General features: G+C 40.7%; 1 protein-coding gene across 5 annotated transcripts in view; it reads right to left on the reverse strand.

Annotated features, from left to right (window-relative positions):
- TLE1 (TLE family member 1, transcriptional corepressor) overlaps nt 1–22,648 on the reverse strand; it is a 61,937-nt gene extending 39,289 nt beyond the window's left edge. For 2 of the 5 annotated variants that reach the window (XM_075598849.1, XM_075598848.1), the window contains exons 1-6: nt 21,443–22,648; nt 19,037–19,137; nt 16,052–16,115; nt 15,903–15,947; nt 2,960–3,022; nt 2,304–2,378 (exon numbers count right to left, since the gene is read on the reverse strand). In XM_075598849.1, the coding sequence (XP_075454964.1) occupies nt 2,304–2,378; nt 2,960–3,022; nt 15,903–15,947; nt 16,052–16,115; nt 19,037–19,137; nt 21,443–21,466 (372 nt within the window). In that variant the 5' untranslated portion in view covers nt 21,467–22,648. Of the gene's footprint in view, nt 1–2,273; nt 2,379–2,959; nt 3,023–15,902; nt 15,948–16,051; nt 16,116–19,036; nt 19,138–21,442 lie in introns of those variants that run through there. The other 3 variants (XM_075598847.1, XM_075598846.1, XM_075598850.1) reach the window with 2 other exon arrangements.
- Nucleotides 22,649–23,400: the final 752 nt, after the last annotated feature.

Below are 23,400 nucleotides of genomic sequence, written 5' to 3' on the forward strand. Positions count from 1 at the left end.
GAATAATTGAATTCACACAGAGGAAGGAATGCATGGTTCACCGAATACATTAATGCATAACAAATGGCTTTTGATTGGTTAATACTGCCTCCTGACAGCTTGTCAATCAGCATATTTAAGAAGGGGGAGGAAGCGAGAAATCCACTAAAACTCCAACACAACATTATGTCATGCAATTAAATACGTTGTTGAAAGCAGTGACAAGCCACTCAATGTGCATGTGCCAATTCAATACTGTATTTGAGGAAGTAGGGGGAGGGATGAATAGGAATGGTCGACCAGGTCTTAAGGGACCAATTTATCCAAGTCTGTTACTGCAAAAGAACGAACAGATTGCATACCAGATCAAGGAAAAGAAAAATCCTATTAACACAATGGAATTTTCCCTGACAATTAGGATGCCGTTTGATATTTGCAGAAGAGAGACTTATTGCCGACCCATTAAAAATGTGCAAGCTTTGATATCATACATGTACAGCAAAGGCGCTTCGCAGAGATGCAAAAACTAGTATCCATAACTACCAGAACGCTCTGTGATACAGGACAAGATTCTTTGGTTAACCCTTTCAGCTCTGATAGTATTCATAAGCAGAAGGCTTCTGTGCTAATCTTACACTAGAATGTGAAATAGGCAAACACGTATATATTAACGTGAAACCCAATCAGTGCTAATGGAGTCTGTAAACTGTAGGCTACCTATCATTGAACGGTCTAATCTGCAATACTCAATGATTTAACATGTTAATTACATGCCTGTGTTAAGGGAAAGGAGTAATGCCTAACATGTTCTAAGCCACCAAGATTCTATACTATGCTAGTTACTTTATAAAGAAAGCTTCCCTCACATTACAATTTTGAGCTAGCGTACTAGGGAATAGCAAGACTGTTTTATAAACAGATTCACCAGTTTCTTCATTCTGTGATGAGCTTTATCGCCCTTCAAATACTTAGAGCAACCATTGAATATGAAGTGCGTGTGCCTGTTTGGCGTCAGATTCTGACGGGTTCATAATGAACTAGCACTGGACAAATACCAAAAAGGAGAAATCAAGAACCATACATAAACACCAATATTTATATCAACATTACTCCAGGTTAATATTTCAATTTTTTTTAGAAATGATTAAATTCATGTGCAAATTAACGTCCAAAGTGGGCTGAGAGCCTTTGTGACTAATTTCTGCTCTGCAGCTTGCTTTAGAAAATTACCACTTGCTCACCACACTATACGTATTAGTGAGTTTCTGGGCTTAATAATATTAGGGTCTTAACTTTATACTACTGATATTCTTTTTAATACATCTCCTTTATCACAATGCTGCCCCAATTTTGGTTATAAAAACATCAACATTTTCCTTCCACTTTCACTAGGAGTCCAACCTCATGCTTCATGCTTTTTGTAACGCACCCCCCCCTCCTCCAGTAATATTGTTTAAAACAAATATTCAGTATTACAGACGTTAAAAAAACAATTAAAAAAAACACAAAACTATGTACATACATTAGTGAGCACACACACACAAAAAAAAAATGTTTCTTGCTTTTTGCACAGTTATAATAAAGCAGACTAGGATCGCCAAACCAGTGCCAAGATTGCAAAGCTAAATAAGCCTACCTGTGTGGGCTACTCATTTTTAGACTGGTCTGTGCACCCAGATTTTTGGCATTTTAAGCAGGATGCTCCAAAGTAAGTCACACACCAAGGGCATGGAGAGGAAAGGGGCTCAAGAAAAACATGCCAAAACCCCTGGGCAGAAGGTAAACAAGCCATTAAGACAGACTGGTAAGATTTTTAGGTCAAATCTACAGATCCAAAGAAATGTATACTCTCTGAAACGATTCCTTATTGCACTTTGCAAGCAATAGTGGGTTGAATCACCCTTTACCCAACATGTTTTCCATGTGTTGATATTTATTACTTTCATTGAAGCTTGCAGCAAAAAACTCAAACCAAAAAATGACCACAAAAGCATTATGCAAGAATTTTTTTTTTAACCCAACAGTGTTAAACCCGTTGCTTGCAGATGAGCTAGCAATGCATTCATTGCAGGCCCTTCTGGCAGCAAAGGGCACAAAAACATGTCAGATCACTGAAGTGTTAAAGGCTTCGATGCGCCAGGAGGAACAGGAGCAAGGTGACCAAACCAGGGAATTATTTGACGAGTAGCCCAACATGAGGAAAATGCCGTTGGGAGTCGTCCTTGTATTAAAAACACAATACTTAAACATACAATCCATAAAACAAGTAAGTAAAGAAGGCTGGTTATACACACTGTAGGAGGTAGACCTGGAAGGCCACGTACCCCGATGATGCCATTCAGCTCTGCCATTGTCACTTGTTTGGCACGCTCTACGGCTTGAGCCACTTGTTGCTGATGCTGCAAAAAAGGAGGGAAATATACACAACTCATCACCAATGTAAACAAAAACAAAAAAAACTATTCTTTCTGGGACATGAATGGATAACAGTAGAAAGTCGTGTGAAGATCTGTTTGACTAAGCTGTTATGCTATTGAGTGTGAATAAAAGGGATAACATTTCTAAATAGTACAGCAGGTAGGTAGGTAGTTCAGATTAGTATTAATGTAGTTTCTGCAAATGGAATCAGCCCTTTTAATAGGTGTTAAAAAGTACATTTGTGTGCCTGTGTACACATATTGTTATGCAATAAAGCGCGTGTGTGTGTGTGGGGGTGGGGGGTGTAGCTTTTAACATTGAGTTCCAAGCGATGCTTTAGTTATTTTGCAGTTTTGTTCCAAGAAATGGGAGAGTCGGTGTTCCCTGTTTCTGCAGCTTGGCCTGCAATCTGTTAGATTAAATAGCAGGGGGTTCTGCACACCAACTATAACAGATGTTCTTCACACTTACGCTTTGTGATAAAATTAACATTGTAAAGCTAGCTAATTTGCAAACAGGGAAGTAGCATAATTGCACTTTAGCAGCCAGCATTTTTACTTACTTCCTGAGAAAGAAATGGGATGACTTGTGCACAAATTGTGTTCAATCTCTTGGCAATTTCTGTCTAAATGGGGGGTGGAGGGGAGAAAAAAATAGCGATGTTAAGATGCACAATCCACATGAAACCTGTAGCACATAGATTAATTTCTCTATCGTTACATACTGCACACAGAATATAGCAAAACGGGCCACATCTTTTTGCACTTGTGACCCCTGGTTACTGGTTCCAGCAACATACGCCAATTTATACTATCCGATTAAATGTTTAATGTTAACCTTTCGGAGAACATGCCACATTAGGAAGCAACACATCTATTGGGCTTTAGACCTGGTGCAGTCCTCATCTGCCGCCCTTTTTTTTAATGTCATTTTCTGTGGATGACTCGCTGTTCTAAGCCTTGATATTTGTTTTGTTTAGCATAGTAATTACCCTGTGGATTACCCAGTGTATTCCAGTCTACTTTGGTGACCACTTGAGCCCAGTTCATGCATGGAGGTAATGCTGTGACTACTGTAATCATATTCAAGCCTGTGTAAGACTGCAGCACACTGGTACTGTATGTGGAAGGAAGCAGTAACAGAGAGCCAAGTGATTGATGCCATTCTTATGTACTAACAATGAAGACCGTTCCTTTCCGACAGCTCTGTGACCATTTATTGTTACATTCAGCAGCATGGAGCTCAATTTTTGTTTTAAAGAAACCATCTACAATATGGAGAGAGGCTTTCTGGTTTAAAGTAGAGAATGATGTGTACAAGACAAATGTAACATTGGTTTAAACCATCTATCCAGCTGTGAGGCAGGCTAAGGCAGCACTATCTTCACGTTACTGGCAGAAATCACATGAACGATAAAAACACGAATCTGGATTGCTGCCTACCGATTACAGCATGTGACATCAGTTGTCTTGCATGTGCAATAACCAATAAAAAACATGAACATCGAAATAGATCACCAGGGGTATATATAAAGCAGCAGAAATATATTCCCGTGTTGTGAGCTGGCTACATCGAGTGCAGATCCGGTATGTACACAGCCCAGGAGTGCAAAACAAGATTGGCAGAAAAACAAAATCCTTCTTGCTTGAAACTGCTCTGGCTGACAGAATAGTAATAATTGTCCACGGTATCTGGCACCACAAACTACAGCCTAGAATAGCAGGAAAAAGGCTCTTGTATCTGTATGGCAGCTCTCAGAGCATCTCAAGAGCCTTTAATTGTTTATGTTCTTAATGTCGAGTCTCTTGAGTGCGTTCATTTTTAATAGCAGGTTCAAGTGTACAGCCTATCAAAGAGCAGCGATGCAACTTCAGTCATTGTTTTCTCACCACTTGAATGATGGCCTGGGTTTATTTGCAAATGACAAGCTTTGGCAACCCCCTACACTCAAGAGCTGCCCTCCTATCTGAAGCATCATTATAATTACCAGGAAAGAATTCAGCTGCATTATGTAAAATGAAGCAGAGACCATGAGTAGTCTATCTGGGATTTTTTGGCTGCTGTTCTTGGCGAACAATGGTTTAAATGTTTGACCTGTTGCTCAGCTTGTGTGTGCAAGTTTTAAATTTGACATTTATGTCAAGGAGGCATATTTCATACAATGACAAAAGCAATGTAACGGCTTTAGTTACAAAACACTGTTTCTGCTATTGAGAGAAAATACTTAAGACATTGCAAAGCAGAGTTGATCTGTAGTGACTCATTTAGCTCATGAAATAGAATAAACTTCACAGGCATTTTACAATATATTCTGCATGAAGAAAGTTTTAAAAATAACCAATATCACTTAGCGTGATATTCAGTGGCAACGTGTTATCAAGCTAAAGTCTGTGGCCCTTACAGCTTATATAAACCTAATGTGTAGGTGTAATTACGATAAGTGAGAAGGAGCGTCTCAGTGAGTAAAGACACTGACTGACATGGAGTTTAAAAACAGTTCAAATCCCGGTGTCTGCTCCTTGTGACCTTGGACAAATCACTTGTCTCCCTGTGCCTCAGGCACCAAAAACAGATTGTAAGCTCGACACAGCAGGGACCGTGTATATTATTATTATCAGAAAATGTCAATCTAACAAAAATTAATATTTTTACGCAATATACATTATATTGTATATTTAACCAAACAAAATGTAACAGCTCTTGCCAGGCTAGTGTTAACTGGTAATTTAGTTCGTAGCTCCAGTGTCCGTTTCTGTCGAGGATAAAACTAGATACCATTGGGTTGATGTCCTAGTGCATGGGGTGCACAAACTTCCTGCGTCGCACCACACCCTCATCTCTAATGTGGCAGCAAATGACACTGCGGCTCATGTGACGTCACGTGAACCGCGGCGTCATTTGAATTCACGTCTCCATGGCACCGGGCATCATTTGATACTGTTGCCATGGAAATGCGTGACTGAAGCCGGGTAAGTTTACAGAGGCCTCTCGCTCTCAGCGCAGGGCTTCAGTAATCGCTGCACCCCCCCCTCCAGAAAAGTGATGCCCCCAGTTTGCACAACCCTGTTCTAGTGTACAGTATGTGGTCCTAGACATAGAACGACGTAAACATCGGCTTCAAAGACCATCAAGCTAAAGCTTGTCCCATTCAGACATTTTACAGTATAAATTGCAGGGGAATTTAATAGTGTAAATAGAATATATGGGGGGGGGGGGGGGGGAGATTAAAGAAACTGACTTTTCTGGGTCATAGTTACTACCAAGTGTAAAAATCCCCAATAGAGGCAGTGTCAATGCAATTAACATTTATGAATAAGTTCTTGAGTTGTCCCAAGAGAGACCTGTATAGCAGTGGGTTTGAACACAATTAGTAGGGATGAGGGTTCATTTGCAAATTACCATGCAAGTCTTTACAACCAAGAAACATATCTGCAGCGTGATCTTTAACATGAGCTTCATTTGTCAGTAATCTATGCCAGAGTTCTTCAACCAGGGTTCCTAGGAACCTTTGTGTTCCTCAGGCATCCCTAAAAGGTTCCCTGCAATTTTCTCGTCATTTGAAAATTGTATCAAAAACAAAAGAATTTACAATGTACCTGATCACAGAGTTGCTATTAGAGATGGATAGGGGTTCCTCAACATTTCACTTAGGGTGCCTTAACCCAGCGGCATGCAAACTTTGTGCTGCGCCCCGCCTACCAGCCCCTATGCTTGCGCCCCCCCCCCCCTTACCCACTATCCAGGTCCACGTCACATGACCCCCACTGCGTCATTTGATGCCGCGCTGAGGAAAGATAGGTTAAATTCGCGCCGCCCCCCAGAATAATCTTTCAACCCCCACTTTGCGCACCCCTTTGCCTTAACAAAAAAAAGGGTTGAAAAACACTTTTCTATGCTTTTTTTATTTAACCCATCCAGTCACAACAAAGACTTAAAACTCACAGCTCTGCTTAAATTGCATGAATTTCTATTCTAGAAAGGGATTAAAGGGCCTGGTTCAATAACAAAAGTCCAAATTGAAGGGGGAAAAAAAATGGACTTCCTGCCAGTTATACCATGTAACATTGTAAACCACAAAGGAATAAAGGTCAATGTTGCACTTTTTGTCATTACTGAATCATTTGAGATAATCTGTGTGGCGGAAGAGAGAAAAATCGAAGGCTGAGAATGCTGCAAATGGCTTATTGACCTCAGAGCAATTTTCATCTCCATCTGTCTAACAGCAGACATGTGGGAAGGGGGAAAAGCTCAATGTGGGGCATTTTTCATTTTAAAATCCATACCGCTCATCTTAAATGCTCGGTACCGTACTCATTATGTAAACCAGGAATCCATTAATTGATTGGTTAATAAGGAGGAACAGCTCAAAAACACCTGTATGCAGGGTGTATTCAGATAACTTTACAATCATTAACTCATGTTGGTAAACAAAAAGTGGCATCAGCAAAAAAAAATATATATATGTATATATGAAAATTAAAATAAAGCCATGGGTTAATATTTTATAGGTCCATTTAAAAACAACAAAAAAATTGTCCAACAGTTAAAAGGAGCATCAGAAGGTAGAAATGCTGAATAATGTCTTTAAAAAAAAAAAATGTTTACACATTATAATGGGATCAATTAGTTGTCGTTTTTAGTAAAATAAATAAAAATGCGGTGATTGCACCATCTTAATTATTTAATTTCGGGGAGAAACAGCTAATATTTTAAAACTAAAAATCATGCAATTTCTTAATTACCCAAGAGTCTACCCATCCCAAAAAATGGTTGAGCTCAACTAAAGATGTAAGAGCAAATTGCAGAAGAACAAGGCATTACAAATAAAAGGTGATGCATTTAGAAACCGAGGTCCCTGCAGTATATCAATGTCAAACAGCGTGTCAAGCTAAGAATCAATTCAGGTCTGTGTCACTGCCAAATTTCCCCGTTCCCAGACGAGCTTTAAAATTATTTTATTGCTTAAAATTTAATTTGTTCCAACTCGTGTCTCCATGACAACGTTGGCTAACCCTGCAAATCATTTGGGTAATTGGATATCTTATCTCTCTATTGCTCTCAAATCGAATGATTCTGCTAGAATAGTAGCAGCCAATCAAATTTACAGGCCTCCCGAGTAAGAGACTTAGGAAAGGAGCCACATTCATCTCCTCTTTACTGCCATATTAACCAGGGTATGACAAACTGCAGAAGTTGGCTTTCAAAGAGCATTTGGGATTACAAAGCGTTATCTTCTGAAACCGAGTTCTCTACATACATTTGTTTCTCTCCTTTTATGCACGGCGAACTGTGAATGGTCTCAATATATTGCCGCCAGAATCGATTAATTCTCATGGACGCATGTGAAAGCGTGCCGCAGTTGCAGGACTACCAAGCTTTTTAAGTAAATTAGTGTTCAATACATGCGCAGTGAGGACAGACACTGACTCTGTAAATGACAGTTTGAATCAGAGGAACCTGGTTCAATTCCAGTCAGCTCCTTCTGACCTTGGGCAAGTCAGATATAAAACAGATTATAAGTTTATCTGGGCAGGGACTAACTGTAAAAATTCCTATGTGCTGTACTGCACTGCAATTGAGAAGCACTTTATTTCATATAGCCCTTTTCTCTCAATGAAACAAAGTTATTACAGTAAAACAAAGTGTGTGTGGGGGGGGGGGGTGTTAACTAATACATCATGGGTTCTGGCAATGTCATAAAAGAAAAGGATTCCTCTTAGGGAGATGGTGTCATATGGCGCTCAGGCTGCGATCTGCAATGATGGTGGATGACTCCTGTTCAGTCGGTGAAGGAGCGATCACGTCAAAGTGGACGCTAGTGCCAAAGGGGCCATGGTGTGCTGGCCCCACCAGTACTCAAAGGGTTACAGCAGAATACCACACCCCCATGATGGCATTGCAGCCCCCTGCTGACCCACCAATAGGATTTGGCAGCCATTTTAATTGACATAGAGGGGAGGAAATTATATTCAGTCAACTGGGGTGGGTGGGTGTATTTTTTTTTATTTTTTTTAACAAAGTTAAAGACCATCAGATTTAACATCATTTAAAAAAAAGTGATTATCTGGATTTCCACCAAATTCACTATATATGTCCTACCAAGATTTCTGTGAAATGTCTTTTTGTTGGAAGGCCAGATGAATAATGGCAAAAAAAAAAAAAAAGTAGGAGTCGGCTGTGAAAAGTTTGTTGTTAAACTCCATAACACTTAGCACTGTTTTGGACCTTATTCAACAATAAAATTCAGTCACTAGATACACTTCACTCTAATTCCAATTACTCAGCAATCATACATTGAAAACTGCTTCCAGCAGCTATTGAGCAGACACCGTAAATAACTGTCCAGCTCACTTGCAGCTGTAAATGCTGCTGACACAAAGCCAATTGGCAGGTATAAAGCTCTTGTCAAGATCTTAAGAGCTTTTCCTCTTGCACATCTTTAGCATGTCAGAACTTTCAACTATAGTTTGAAACAGGATAACCCGAGTGTCAGAGGAGCCTGGGAGGCACCAAAAGATTCTCAATCGCCCAATGGAAATACAAGGTTTTTTTTTTTACCCTTTAGTCAGAAACTGTGTACCAGCTGCAGTTCACATTAAAAACAAAAAATGCAAGGTTGTATCTTAAACTGACCTTTGCACTTCACTGAAATTCATACCCCTTTCGACAGAAATGCCCCCCATTGAGCCGTCTAGATTTACGTTAATAGCAGCTTGGATGTGACCATAAGGCTCCCACTAACTGAGCCCTTTCACATCTCAACGTCCAAACAGGTGCAGGTCTATCACAAGGTTAAATCTCTCCCAAAAAAAAATAAAATATATGTTCCGTCAAGGCAACAATAAATACCTTTTAAGCTAGTTTAGCACGACTCATGGGGCAGTCCCAACTAGGAAGGTGAACTAAGGATATTGGCATGTTTAATAGACAAAACATTTCCATGGTAAATAAATGCCTTGGGGAATTTCTCCAATTTTATTTGAAGTCTTTTAGGGATGACTGTCAGTCCTCAGAGTCACGTCAGTTGCCCTTTGTTTTGTTCATAAATTATGAAGTCATCATTAGTCAAACATAAGTAGCTAACGCGTAAATACCGCAGATCCAGAGAAAAGCAAAACATGAATCTTTCACCAAACAGCATATTTTTGACCTGCTAAGTGGGATAACACTGTTTAATCTGCCGTCTACAACAGGAGTGTGTGTATATATGTATATGTGTATATGTGTATACACACACAAAATAGATGTGCAAATCAAAATTGACATTTTTCAAAGACGACCCCTGTTAGTGGCCTTAAAGTGCGTATCCTTTGTCTTTAATTTCTCTTTTTATGAAGATCATATACTTCAATGTGAATCTACTTTGAAGAAATATTGGGTGTAAAAACCTGTTGTGCTTCACAAAACCATATGCGTGCCTTCCATGTTTATATACAAGCATGTAACCAAGTTCTAGGAAAATGTAAAAGTGTAATATGCTTCAGCATTTATTTTATTAGGTTTACCGTTCTACATTTTGCAATGTCCCGAAACATGTTTTAACTGGAGGTGTAACATCCAGCATGTCTTTCCAAGAAAAAACTGCAGCAAGAAGCGTTACAGCGGTTTCTCTATGAAAATGCGCGTAAACCCTCCAACCCCTTACCTTTATCCACCACTGATATGATAGAAGGGGCAAAGCAAAAGGAAAGGTTGACCTTCTGTAGCAATTATATTAAAAAGGTGCAAGCAGAGACATCTCACATTACAGCCTCTGTCATGAAGTAGTAGAAATAGCTTTACTATTACTATTACCACAGTACTATTTTTGCTACTTCAGGGAAGAGCGGCTGTAAATGTACATTTCAATATTTTGTATGATCACTAAAGAGCATAATACCCTGGGAAATAAAAAATAAAAAAAAGTGTTTGAGACGAGTAGTTCTATATGTCCAAGCAATACCCTTCAAACGCCTGGCCCCCCTTTCAAGATCATGTGAAGCCATCTTTAGTGTTCAAGAATTCAGCTGTGTTCAAGGGAGAATAACTTCCACAGCACAGAGAAGACATCATAATTCTCAAATCAGCATGTAAACATTGTCCATGAGAATTGTGAGCACTGATATCTTTAAGATAGGACTAAAGAATGTTTTCAATTTTTGATGTTTTCAGGGTACCCAAATACTTGTGTTTTTACGATCTTTGTGGGCTTTTGCATCTATTGGTAATTATTCTACTTCCACCTCCCTTGCAAAGTAATCAGGTTATTATCCAAACAGTTAAACAGAAAAGTGTTAGAAAAGATCAGAATTGCAGGATCACAGTAGACCAGTCACCCTGTGGGGTCGTTTGTCAAAATCCTGAGACACTATTTACTTTCCAGTAAAACAGCCCTACACACCCAAATCCGTCAAGAAAACCACATACACTTTCCTTTGAATATTTGTGCACCAACCCTGTTTTTCCCTGGCTCATTCCCAACATCTGCATAAAAGTAGTCTTTTTCTTTCACCCATTAGCACCTCACAAATACAACTTGTGTCGACGGGTTATTTTGTAGCAGAGGAACAAAAATAAAACAAGACCTCAGCAGCCAATTTTTGGAGGAATGGGAGACTGAATTAATTTTCACTGAGAATGACATTACAATAAAGCCTAATTTGTTTTGAATCCAGGCCCGGCATATTGAAATTATCAAAGTTTATTTTTAGACACGAATTCCAGAGATTTAACACAGGATGCCAAACAATCTTCCCTTCAACCCCATTGTAATATATCCATGTGTGGTCTGTTCACAAGCCTAATTAAAACATTCACCTGCTAATTTAACCAGTTGGCTGTCAGGGGAATGCACTGCTCTGAAATACAATGTAGGTTCCTCCAAAAAGGAAGAAATGTTGGTAATATAAAGCCCAAAAAATACATGGCACCCTTTAACGCCTTCCTCTAAATCCCAAAAATCAAGTCAGCCTTTGTCAAACAAGCCTAAAAAAGTAGAGACTTTAGATCAGTAGATGTAGATACACACACACGCACACTGCTAAGCAGTATTGGCAATTTACTTGTGATCTTTAATCCATTTCACTACAAATTGCCTCCCTCGTAGTGCATTTTTGACCCCTACAGGATCTGCTTTTGTCAGTCAAGTCAACCGGTGGCTTTTATTTTATTTTTTAAGGCTGTACTATCTGACCATTTCCTCCTCCACCAAAGCACACAAAAAAAAGCAGGAAGAGAAAAGGGAACAAACATGGACAAATTACAGACAGATTTAGAAACTCACAACTATGTTGTCAAGTGGAAGAGTGGAATATCAATGCCATGCAATACCTTATCCAACAGGTTTTAAAATGCAACATGCATTGAACAAGCTTAGAAAACCACAAGACAAAGCCAAGTTCTCAACAGGACTGCATTTTACAGTAGTCTCATTTCGGGATTCATATCAAACCCATGAAATACTGCCAAGTTTAAGAGTTTATTTTCTTCAGGTCAATTTAGCGACCTGAATTATTGTTCTTCTCCATTATTTAATTATGCTACCATCAACAGCAAAACTATACGTAGGGGCAATCTGGATCAGCCATGTTACTTGAATGTACAAGATTTTACAAACAATCTAATTTTATTGTAAAACCTCAAGAGCATTTGTTTACTCAAGCAAAAGCAACATGTCCACTGGACATCACAACCGCCACCTGTAACACCAAGTGGACATGTATATGCATAAATACAAACTTGGCTTCCTGTAAACATTCATACATTTGCATTTATTGGAAAGCTACTAAGTTTCTTACAGGGTTAAATACCAAGGCAACTTGAACCGTTTTGCTGCAGGGTAGGTCACAATGATTGCTGCTTCCACCCAGAGACAAAGACTAACCTGTCACTTTAGGAATGGCGGAAACTTAAGCTCTTGGGTAGTTTCTATGGACTGTCAGTGGGTTCAATAGTGATGAATCTCCCCGAGGCTGCTTACCACTGAACGAAGACATAATCTGCTACCTACACAATTTGGGCTTAAGCACAGAGGAAGCTTTATGGCCAGACTTGCTGCAGAAGGCAGACACAGCCTAGGAACACAAAAAGGCAAAAGCTTTAATGCTTCTCAACAACCCTTCTAGTATAGAATTGCAATTAACACCCTGCTGAGTTTATAGATTAAAAACTACAGGAGAGGGGAGAAATGCATTTCTATATACGTGTTGGTGTGTGTGTTGGTGTGTGTGTTGGTGTGTGTGTTGGTGTGTGTGTTGGTGTGTGTGTTGGTGTGTGTGTTGGTGTGTGTGTTGGTGTGTGTGTTGGTGTGTGTGTTGGTGTGTGTGTTGGTGTGTGTGTTGGTGTGTGTGTTGGTGTGTGTGTTGGTGTGTGTGTTGGTGTGTGTGTTGGTGTGTCATTTGCTACTGAAACAAATTTTGTATGATGTTGGGAGGCCATAGGGAGAAAAAAAAATCCATAGCTATGGTTGAGGAAGTGACTTATCACAACTGCAATGACATACAATATGCCAACTGTGTATAATTATCATGCATTTCCACAGCTCGAATGTTCTAGAACAAAGAGACAAGTTCTGTGTTATTATATCTGCCAGCTCAGCTTTCAATATAATAAATAAGTGTAATTACAGAATGCGAAATTACAGATTGAGGAATTTGAAGCTCTTCTGAAAATTTAGAGTACAATGATTAAAAAACATCTAACCAATCGGTAAATATGAGAAACACTAGACTATAAGCACTCACTTGAGGCTTGTATGAAATAGAGAAAATAGACATATTATATTATAAGTTCCTTAGAGCAGGGACTGCCTTCCCTATTGTGTATAAACTGATGTTAAAGAAACTCGTGCTGCTGCTTTTCTAAATGTTACCCCCGGCAAAAATACTTGGCCAACCAGCAGAGACAAGATGCCCCTAGAGATCAGCCCCACAACAGAAACCAATAGACGGCAATGTTATCAAGAGGATGCTGCAGCTTTCCATTAGTAACCCGTGGGCAAATTTGTCACAACCCCACAAAAACAAACAAAAAAAAAAAAAAACGCATTAACTGCTTTACTGCCTGATCGCATGATCTGTTCCAGGTTTGAAGAGATGGGATGGGGCAACTCAACGGAGGTCCGATCGTAAAAAAAACAGCAATGGTGGGGTCTTTGGGGTAGCACTTGACTTGACTCCCCTTGAAGAGTACTACAAACAAATGTCAGTGCATTGCAAATATAGCAAACGTATTTTATTATAAGTGGAGAGAAAAAAAAAAAATATATATATATACTGGAGATGTTATCCATCTATCGTTTCTGTTCATCTCTAAACACAGCCACATTTTGTGTCATATTTCTTGGGCTTGAGCTGCAGTCACAAAACCCCACAGCCCAAAACCCCAATGCACGGTTTAAAAAACACACGGATATAATAATAATTCACTAGATATAATTTGAAACTCAAATAAGATGCTTAAATCACTAGTCAGACAGTGTAGCAAAGGGTTTCAGAGTACGTGTGGCATCCACCTAGCCGACAGACCCCAAGAACATTAAAGCTGCCTCTATGGAATTTTCCCGCCCTCTCTCCCTATCTCCTAGTAACAAAGATGTTGTCAGAAATGACATTTTTTGTGTCCCCAGATGATGCCTTGCTACCATTTGGTTATAAGCCATAAAGCAGGAGTAATTTCAGCCTGTCAGGAGTCTAGCTAATGCCCAGTTTCCCCCTAGAGAGAATTCCTGTCAAACGTAATGAGAGCGCTCTACAACATAATGAGCACTTAGGCCATGCTGCTGATCTGCCAGCAAAAAGCATCAATTTGAGCCTGCCTGCACCCTGGGGTCTAGACATCACCAGTTTTAATAAAAATTATGATTATTAGCTACCAAATGCCTCCTTAAAATTATTGATGGCTGAAACCAAATAAATATTCCATGCGAGTCATTTATTTTTTAAAAGGGTAAAAAGACATGGCAAATACCAACGTATACTTACAGAAAATAAAATACAGCCATTATCAAACAGATGTAAGTGTTCAAACATTCTAGAAACACTTGCAAATAAATGTACCATATACATACGACATGCAATGCAAATGAGAAAAAAAACACTTCAGTGACCCAAGTGATCTCTGGCAACTCATGTAATGTGTTTCAGGAAAACATTTTAAGCCACAATGTGAATGTTAATATCTATGCTAAAGCCTCACATGCACAAACAAAATCCCTGAAGAAATCGAGCTCCTAACAATTGCTTGCTAAAGGTCTTTGAATATACTCAAGACCTGAAGCCTGAACTAATCAATTCCTTTGCCGTGCCCTGGTAGGTCAGCCATGCTCTTTAATTTAATGAAACAAGAATTTTAGACGGAATAGCGCATACACATCAAGCAAGAAGTGCATTGTTGCACTTTGAAATGTGTCCAACTGTGCAACTTCATCTAATGATCATCTTTTTTTAAGAGGCAATCTATTTCCTAAAGACTTATTGTACCATCATCTCAATGAAAAAGTGAGTGTCAGCATATCTGCTGAATACTTACACCCTGCTATTAATGCTTTCTTTGGCAGACAATACATGCTCAATTGAGGGTCCTCTGGGTTGAGCAATCATTTAGCTGCTCTTCTCTTATGAGGTCCTTAGTGCCTTGTTCCAGTTCAATACTCTTTTTATTCACCATTAAAGCGGCCATAAGTGTGAATTTTATGGGAGAATACAAACGCAGGCTCATACCTCAAGTCTTCCAAACCAAATGACCTATTTGTGCTTTTCAAGTGTTTGGATTTTACAAGGTTTCAACATATGCTACACTTACAATAACATGGAAACACTCACTTGCAGAAAGTCAGTCAGCTGTATTTATATATTTTAAAGAACAAAAAAAAAAAACAAAGGGGGGGGGGGATCAGTATTTTACAACAAGCAGAAAAAAAAAACACCCATGGCATAAAAAGGTGTATTTTATATGTGCAATGCCACATTTCATCCGTATTAGGAGCGAGTGTGTACGCAGAATGTAAAGTACAGCACGTATTGAGATAAGCTTCAATTTGAAAGGCAACGTAAAACACTGAAATAAAACAAGTACCGGTTGAAAGCATGTCACGCAGCCGTATGTTTTAAGCAATATGTTGCCAAGTGGGCTTCTACCTTTAAAAGCAACGTCTAGTCAGACCTAGCAAACCCAATTAAACACCATGAACAAAGGTAGCCATTTGTCTACAATCGGTGAACAAGGTATATGCTCAATTAACTGTCAAGTACTTCCACAAATGTGTTTTCCCACATTCATCAAAATCAAAACAAAATGCTTGCTCTCTTCAATAGATCTAATCTGCACACATTTTTTTTCCCCTCGTATTATTGTGTACTTGAACAACGTTTACCAAGTCATCAGAATCACTAACTTCAGCAACTAGCAGCAGTCACTGGAAAATGCATTAAGCCACTCCGCAAAAGCAATGTTAGTTAGCAACACCTCAAACAAAAATATTGTTTACCCTTCATTCAATTAAAATAAGAGGATATACTTCAACCTACCTGTTTGTGCATTTCAATATTAAGTCCATAGGACATCTCATAATACTGCAAGACAGAAAACACAGATATCAGTAAAGACATTGTTACACTTTGAGCGCACAACAATCAAGGACATTAAATTACTTTTTTTTTTTTTAAGATATACATACCATGACATAGTGCCTTTGCATCTCAGTCTTTTCGCTTGCCAATTTTTCACATTCCAACTTAAGGCTGCAAAACAAAAGATGCCTCATGAATCGCACATCGGATTGCTTGTTTGACAATGCTTAACCACCGCAGACGCACAGTTGGGAAGGAAAACAAAAGACTAAGCTGAAGGTTAGTCCTGCAATCTAGGATGTACTTTGTAGACAAAGCAAACAAGGACTCTTAAATGAGGTCTCTTATGCCCATTAGCACTGATAAGGCACACAAGAGACCAAACCAGAAAGGCAGAAAGTACACAATCTCAATGTTGACATGGTGTAGACAGAATGGGAGGGCCCTGAACGGTGGGTGGAGAAGGACTTCTAGTTAAAAGGTTCAAAGCAAGCAGGATACATTTTGAATTACAATAAAGTAAAAAAAAAACATTTTGTTCCTCTCTCCACAATAGTGAAAGATAAAGATGGTGCAGCAATACATTTAATTTAAATGCTGCTGAATATTAAATCTGGGTTTCAGAAACAGGCTTTTTCAGAATTTGCAATTTTCCCTATTTACCCAAACACCTGTGCTATACTAAAATATTTACAGTTCCACCCCAAAAAAATTTTTTTTAGGCTTGACCTCAAGACTATGTTCACAGAAGAAAAAGTTTAAAAAAAACAAAAAAAAACAACAACTTTGCATGGTTATTAAGGCTAAATAATGAATGTGAACCTCTCCCCACTGTCTGCTTCCACAATTTGAGTCTGCATCTGCCAGGCAGTTTCACAAACAGTAACTAATTTACTATTTAAACAAAGCTGTATTACTGCAAAGCAGCCTCCTGTGGGCAAACAGTTTTGACTCATCTGGTGTTTTCAACTCAAGATTTTCGTTACAAAATGAAGGGCAAATATTGACAGTTCTCAGGCAAGTTTAAAACATACAGGAAAAAAAAAAAAAAAAAAAAAGGAGTTAATCTGAATGGGACAAACGTCCCTGGAAACAATGGCCCAAAGAAGGGGGGGAATGATGAGGCTTATCTCTGACTGGCCACGCCACCTACTGGACACACCTAGAAACAGTTTCCATTTAATACAACCCATGAAACTGAATAGGATTACTTCATCTATGACAGAAATCAAGTGTGGAATGCATGTTACTTTGACATGCATCCATCACCCAACAATTATTCTGCGCGTGTTTATATATATTTTGCCTGTGAAACATTTCACGATTATGAAAAAACAAATCTACGTAAGTACCAGCACTCACTGTCTAATAGCTAAATGATGAAAACAGTAGTAATGCAGAATAAACATTTAATAATAAAATGAACCAGAAATAAATCAAATGTGTTTGCAGAAACCAGTATCATAAATGGGCATGTCACAAAGTGAGGGGTGGGGGGGGGAAAGGAAAAGGGGAAAAAACATGAAACACAAGGAATATACACAAAAAGCGGAGAACGGAAAGTATGCTAGGGGGGCGACGTTTCGAGGGACTACCTCTTCATCTGGCCCATTCCCCCTGGTCCAAAAGGACCGAGAGGTACTTCCCTAAGCCTCCCTTCCCCTATCCCTGGTCAAATCAGACACCCCTGAAAATAGATAGCAAACATCTAGTGTAGGCTAAATACAGCTAAACAGCATATAGCAGGGCAGCAAGAATCCACTAATGGTACAGTAAAAGCTGAACACAGCTTGCAAGAAAGCAGCTTGAAATGAGCACCAGGAGTCCACACAGTCAGTGAAAGGTTAATGAGAAAAGTAAATGAAGTGATCAAACCCTCAGTGGCTCTGCTCCTTCAGCTGCTCGTGTGGAGTGATGTTTATATATATTTTGCCTGTGAAACATTTCACGATTATGGGAAGTTAGAAATGGGGAGTGCTTTGAGACATTTAATAATTCTAAGACCATGTTCTGGAATTTGAAAGAAAAAGTTGAGGCTAAAACACCAATGCTATATGCTGTGAAGCAACCTTCACTTTAAGATAACAAACCTTTCTGAGCAATGGGTGGATGGTGGATTTACAGCATACTGCATAAAGGCCTCGATTTTAAATGTAAAGACTGAGGCCTCGGGCAGGTAGAGAATGGGTGCGCTTGCGCTCGTGGCCGGCAAGGTGTGTGCGTGTCATGGGGCGCAGCCACGACGTCACAGAGCTGGTTCGCCCAAGCGTCATGTGAGCGAGCAGCAAATTCAAATTTGCTTGCTCGGCAAGCAGCTAAGCGCCGAGCATGCGCGCCCGCCCACACACGCTGGCCACAAACTGTTGCAATGTGTATCATCGTGGCGAGCGCCCGCTCGGCGCCACCCTAGATGAGGCCTTATGGGGGATTTTCATGTAAAAAAATGTAGCGACCATATAATAATAATAGCATGTTCTTGTATAGCGCTGCTAGTTTTACGTAGCACTTTACAGTGACATTTTGCAGGCACAGGTCCCTGCCCTGTGGATCTTACAAAGTATGTTTTTGGTGCCTGAGGCACAGGGAGATAAAGTGACTTGCCCAAGGTCGCAAGAAGTAGACACCGGAAATTGAACCAGGTTCCCCTGCTTCAAACTCAGTGCCAGTCGGTGTCTTTACTCACTCAGCCACTTCTTCTCTACGCTTACATACTCGGGGATGTCAAGTAATAAGGTTGAATTAATTCTTGGTCATAGCAGAGTCACCATACAAAATGAGCTTAGGATGTCTTCTTCCAACACATGGAAGGAATCAGAGGACTCATTAGGAGTTATATTTAGATTTCCTATAGGTTGTGATCTATTTTCATGGACCAAGAGTTTTCCATAGATAGAGTAAGGGTACAGAGCTTTTGAAACCACACAGGTCTTTTCTTCATGTGTACTGCATTGAAACCGATCACCTATAACAAACTTACATTTTTTGAGAATGAACACAGCTACTCAAGCAATTATTTAAAAATCAGATTTTGTTTATGTTATGCTCACAAAGGCATTGTTAGGTGTTTAAAGGACCATTCTGCAAAGTCTTACCTGTGATACTGAGCTTGAAGGAACTGGAATTCTTCTTTGATCCGGTCCAAGGATTCTGGGATGGTGAACTTAAACGGCTGGCCTGCGGACTGATGCGGCGCCTGGCGGTCCAAATAGGAACAGGAAAATTAAAACAAACTTCAATATATAGCTTCAACTTCTATGATACTTCTAGGATATGCAGACCTAATACCCTCTACTCTAATTCACACACCAGTCACATAGAAGCACGAAGAAATGTTTCCTTTTGACTTGCCAAGCAGGAAATGTCCATTAATACATCCATTGCCAGAGTGAATGAATGTATGTCATGAACAGTCAATTGTTTGTTTATTATTTGGGAGGAATGAGTGGCCATTTTAAATACACTGTAGACTCCACCAAATACAGTACTGATGTTAGTGGGCGAGATTGTAGTCCTCACATGTAAGGATAGAAACACACACCACCTTACGACTATCCCCTTACAACTTTCAAATTAAAAACATACTGTGATATCAGGGCTGTATAGCAAGTGTAACTTCTGGAAGTGGAGAGGAAAGCAATGCGTGTAAATAAAAAGGCTCGCTCAAAAAGTACATTCCCAAAGCCTGCACCTCAACACATTACCATTTCAGGTAACATTCACCAAGTCTGTTGGACTTCTACAAAAGCTACAATATTAGGCTTTACAACTCTAATGCTTAAGAGGACTCTTACAAAATTACCAACACATTCCAGGCCCCAAGAACAGAAAAAGTACATGCGTTACTTTTCTTTAGTTTAATAAAGTAACATGCTGTCTGCGGCCTTCTATAGAGGAAGAGCCATTTCACGCCCCTCTCTTCTTCCTCATTTCATTCCATGAAGTGCATACATAAGATTTAAGAGCTCCTCTTCCTATTGTTATAAAAAAAAAAACCTTCTCATATCTCAAACTAGTTCTTCTCTACCACAACCTCCTTACACTCCATCTGCAGGTTGTCCTTGCCATGCTTTCAAGGGACATCATATGGGACCTACAAGGCCAAAGTCCATACAAAACCTACACCATGCCACTTGTCATTTACAAGAGTAAAAAAAAAAAAGAAAAAATCTCAGGGAACTTCTGTATTTTAAATTCATTACATATATGGTGTAGAATAAAACAACAACTGTCTGTAAATAAAGATTATAGGAAAAATGCATGGCAGCCAACCAATTCCCCATCACAATTATATATTTTTAAGACCAACATTTTAGGGGAATGATTAAGAAAATCCACAATCTTAAATCGGGCTTTTGGATTACTAGTAACACTTGATACCATTAGCAAGCCATATTTTGTAAAAATACACTTACAGTGTATATTGAAAAGCATATATGTTTTTGTGAATCAACAAGCAATTGACCCTTGTAATGGATAAGCCGGAGACATTACATACAGCACAATTAACAGTCACTGGGCCTTTAAAGTGATATTGATAGTAGCAGTGCATATGCTGGTGCAGTGTTGAAAGCTCCTGGTGTATTGCTGCTTTCATATATACAGGTTTTAAGTCTTATAAATTAATTAACTCGTCACTTAAAATAAACAGCCAGTGTCACCCCTTCCCTGCCACTATAGTATCATGGGGCAGCAAGCAGTCACAAGATAGTTATGTCCCACGTGGGGGACACCTCCATCTTTACTCTGCTATGAGAATAAATTAAGAGACAGGGAAAGTGAAGGACACCTTTACTGATCGTTAATGCACAGGACACCGTGTTCTTGTGACTACTGATCAGGAACGGAAAACCCAATTGGAAAAGCCAGGATGGCAAGTGTCAAAGCAACAGCAACTGGTGTAGTTGACCAAACAGTGCCAGGAACAGGACCTCTATAGATGCAATGACTTGCATAGCCCGATCACTGAGCAGAATGCGAGGCCACTGTGACGTGGATGGACATGGCAGTGCTCGCTACTCAACAACTTGGAGAACAGATGGCAGCCATGTGGATGAGAAATAGGTTAACCCACCATCCCCAAGTCTCTGACACAATGAAGTTTAGGAGATTTAAGCAGCTCAGTTAGAAGGGGGGGGGGGGGACAGTGGATTTCCCCAATGTCAATCAGACAACATGGGGATAAAATGTCTATGGGGCCACCTCATGCAGGAGAAGCCAGAAAACTCACACAGCTCCCCGTCAGTGCCACACACTGGATTTGCAATGCTTTGCATGCCCTTCTAGTCGGGAACGGATTTGTCTTTGAAGTGGACGGACCCAGTACCAGCCTAGCACTGAAACTCCACGGGACATCGACGTGAGAATGCAAAGTACTGCGTGCTGCGCTCCACGCAGGGCAGCGCCATTACATATATATACACACACACACACACACCACATGACATCTGCAGCATCACTACAACCCACCGTCACACAATCTGTGCTTTTACACAACTCACCGGGTGTCTGCTCTGGGGAAACATGGTTCTCCCAGCCGCCGCTTTGCACCTTTGCAGCTCAATTCTCCACGGCTTCCCCCGAGCTCCACAGCACAGCGCGAGTGGGAAGAACTATATAACCCCCCTCCAAAAAATAATAATAAGTCTATAAAGCCACGAATGTGGGGAGAAGTAAACAGCCAGTATGCAGAGCCGCCCTGCTACAGCATCCTGCTGCTGCTGCAGCCTCCTCCTTTCTTCTGTGCGTCCTTTGTCTGCACAGAACAAGAGGCAGCTTCCCAGCGCCCCGGAGCGCCTCGCTGCCTCCCCGTTGTCACAGCACAGCCCCGGCTCCTCTGTCTGTCTCCTTGGGACAGGGAGGATGTTCTCGGCAAAACTTTGTTTCCTTGGAAGTTTGGGCAGGTTGCAGGGATCGCCCCTGCGATCCCCCCCCCCCCTGCTAAGTGGAGGGTGTGATGGGAGAGAGAGGAGATGAGGGGGTGTCTCTCATCACCTACTCCACTGATCCCTCTTCCTCCAGGGATCAGCAGCCCGAGGGGCTCATGGCCGGGGAACGATAAAAGCTGCGAGGTGAGGGTGGGGAGAAAAGGCTGCACCCCGCCGGGGGGAAATGGTCAGGAGTGATCCGTAAACATCCAGGCGGCGGCAGCTGGGGGAGGTGATGGGAAACTAGAGATCCTGCGCTGCCCCCACTGAGAAACAAACAAGGAGGGGTGGGGGGGGGGGGAACACAATAACTCGCTCGGGTCGCCCTGCTCCTCCCCCACCTTCCCCGGGAGAGGGACAAAGTGCCCGAGATAAGATCAATGCAGAGATAGGGGGGTCAACAGTAATACGATCACCACGGAGATCTCAGGGTGCTCCGGTCTTCCCGCTGCAAAGTTCTCCTTCCAAAAGCTACACACCCCAAAACAAACCAACTGGGCTCTTTTCCGTGCCTGCTGGGACTGGGAGGTGGCAGCAGAGCGATGGGGTTCTTAAATTATTGATGATAAAATAATAGGAGGTACACCCCTCAAAAAAAAAAATATATATATATATATATATAAACCGAAAGCAGGTCACAAAAAGATATGTTGTGATGAAATATCCAGGCCGCGGCGGCGCAGAGTTGCAGATGGGAGAGGGCTTTGCGACCTCAGTGCATGGGACGCAGCGGTGTCTCGGGCCGCCCTCGCCTCTCCAGCGCTAGTTACATTAACACGCGGTTTCACACTCCTCCAGCTAACCAGAGCTAGGCTCCTCCCCCACCCCTTCTCGCACAGTGGAAGGCAAGGCGCGTCGGAGCCAATCAACCCTCCGATGTCCAACGTGGGGTCGTGACGTACCAGGAGCGTGCGGGCCAATGGTTATCCTTCCCCTTGTCGTTTCCTGGGGAAAGCGTTTCCACCTCCCGGCTGCAGGGCGGTCCGGCTGACCAATGAGGTGAGAGAGAGGGGAGGAGCTGATTGGCAGGGAGAGTGGGGAAGGGCGGCTGGATGGAGAAGTAGCAGCTCTCAGCTGTCAATCAAAGTAACGTGGGTGCAAGAGCGTCAAGCAGCGTGTGTGTTTATAATGCTAGAATATATGCGAGTGTATTTATGGCAGTATTTATGTGGATAGCATGCTACGTGCTTATAAATCTAAATACAGTTCTCCTAACCCGTACCTCACCTTTTAAGAAAAAAAAAAAAAAAAATATATATATATATATATATATATATATACACACACACACACACACACACACACACACACACACACACACACACACACACACACACACACACACACACACACACACACACATACATATACATATATATATATGACACACACACAATGTACAACCACATTATATTATTAATAGTTAACATTGATTTAAAAAAGGATACAATTTTAAAAGGATAATATTCTAAAATATTTATTTAGACCTGGAAAGGGAGGATTTGATTTTCTATGTCTTACCCATCTGTTTG

This window comes from Ascaphus truei, chromosome 1 (assembly GCF_040206685.1).
Source record: "Ascaphus truei isolate aAscTru1 chromosome 1, aAscTru1.hap1, whole genome shotgun sequence".
Taxonomy (NCBI): Eukaryota; Metazoa; Chordata; class Amphibia; order Anura; family Ascaphidae; genus Ascaphus; species Ascaphus truei.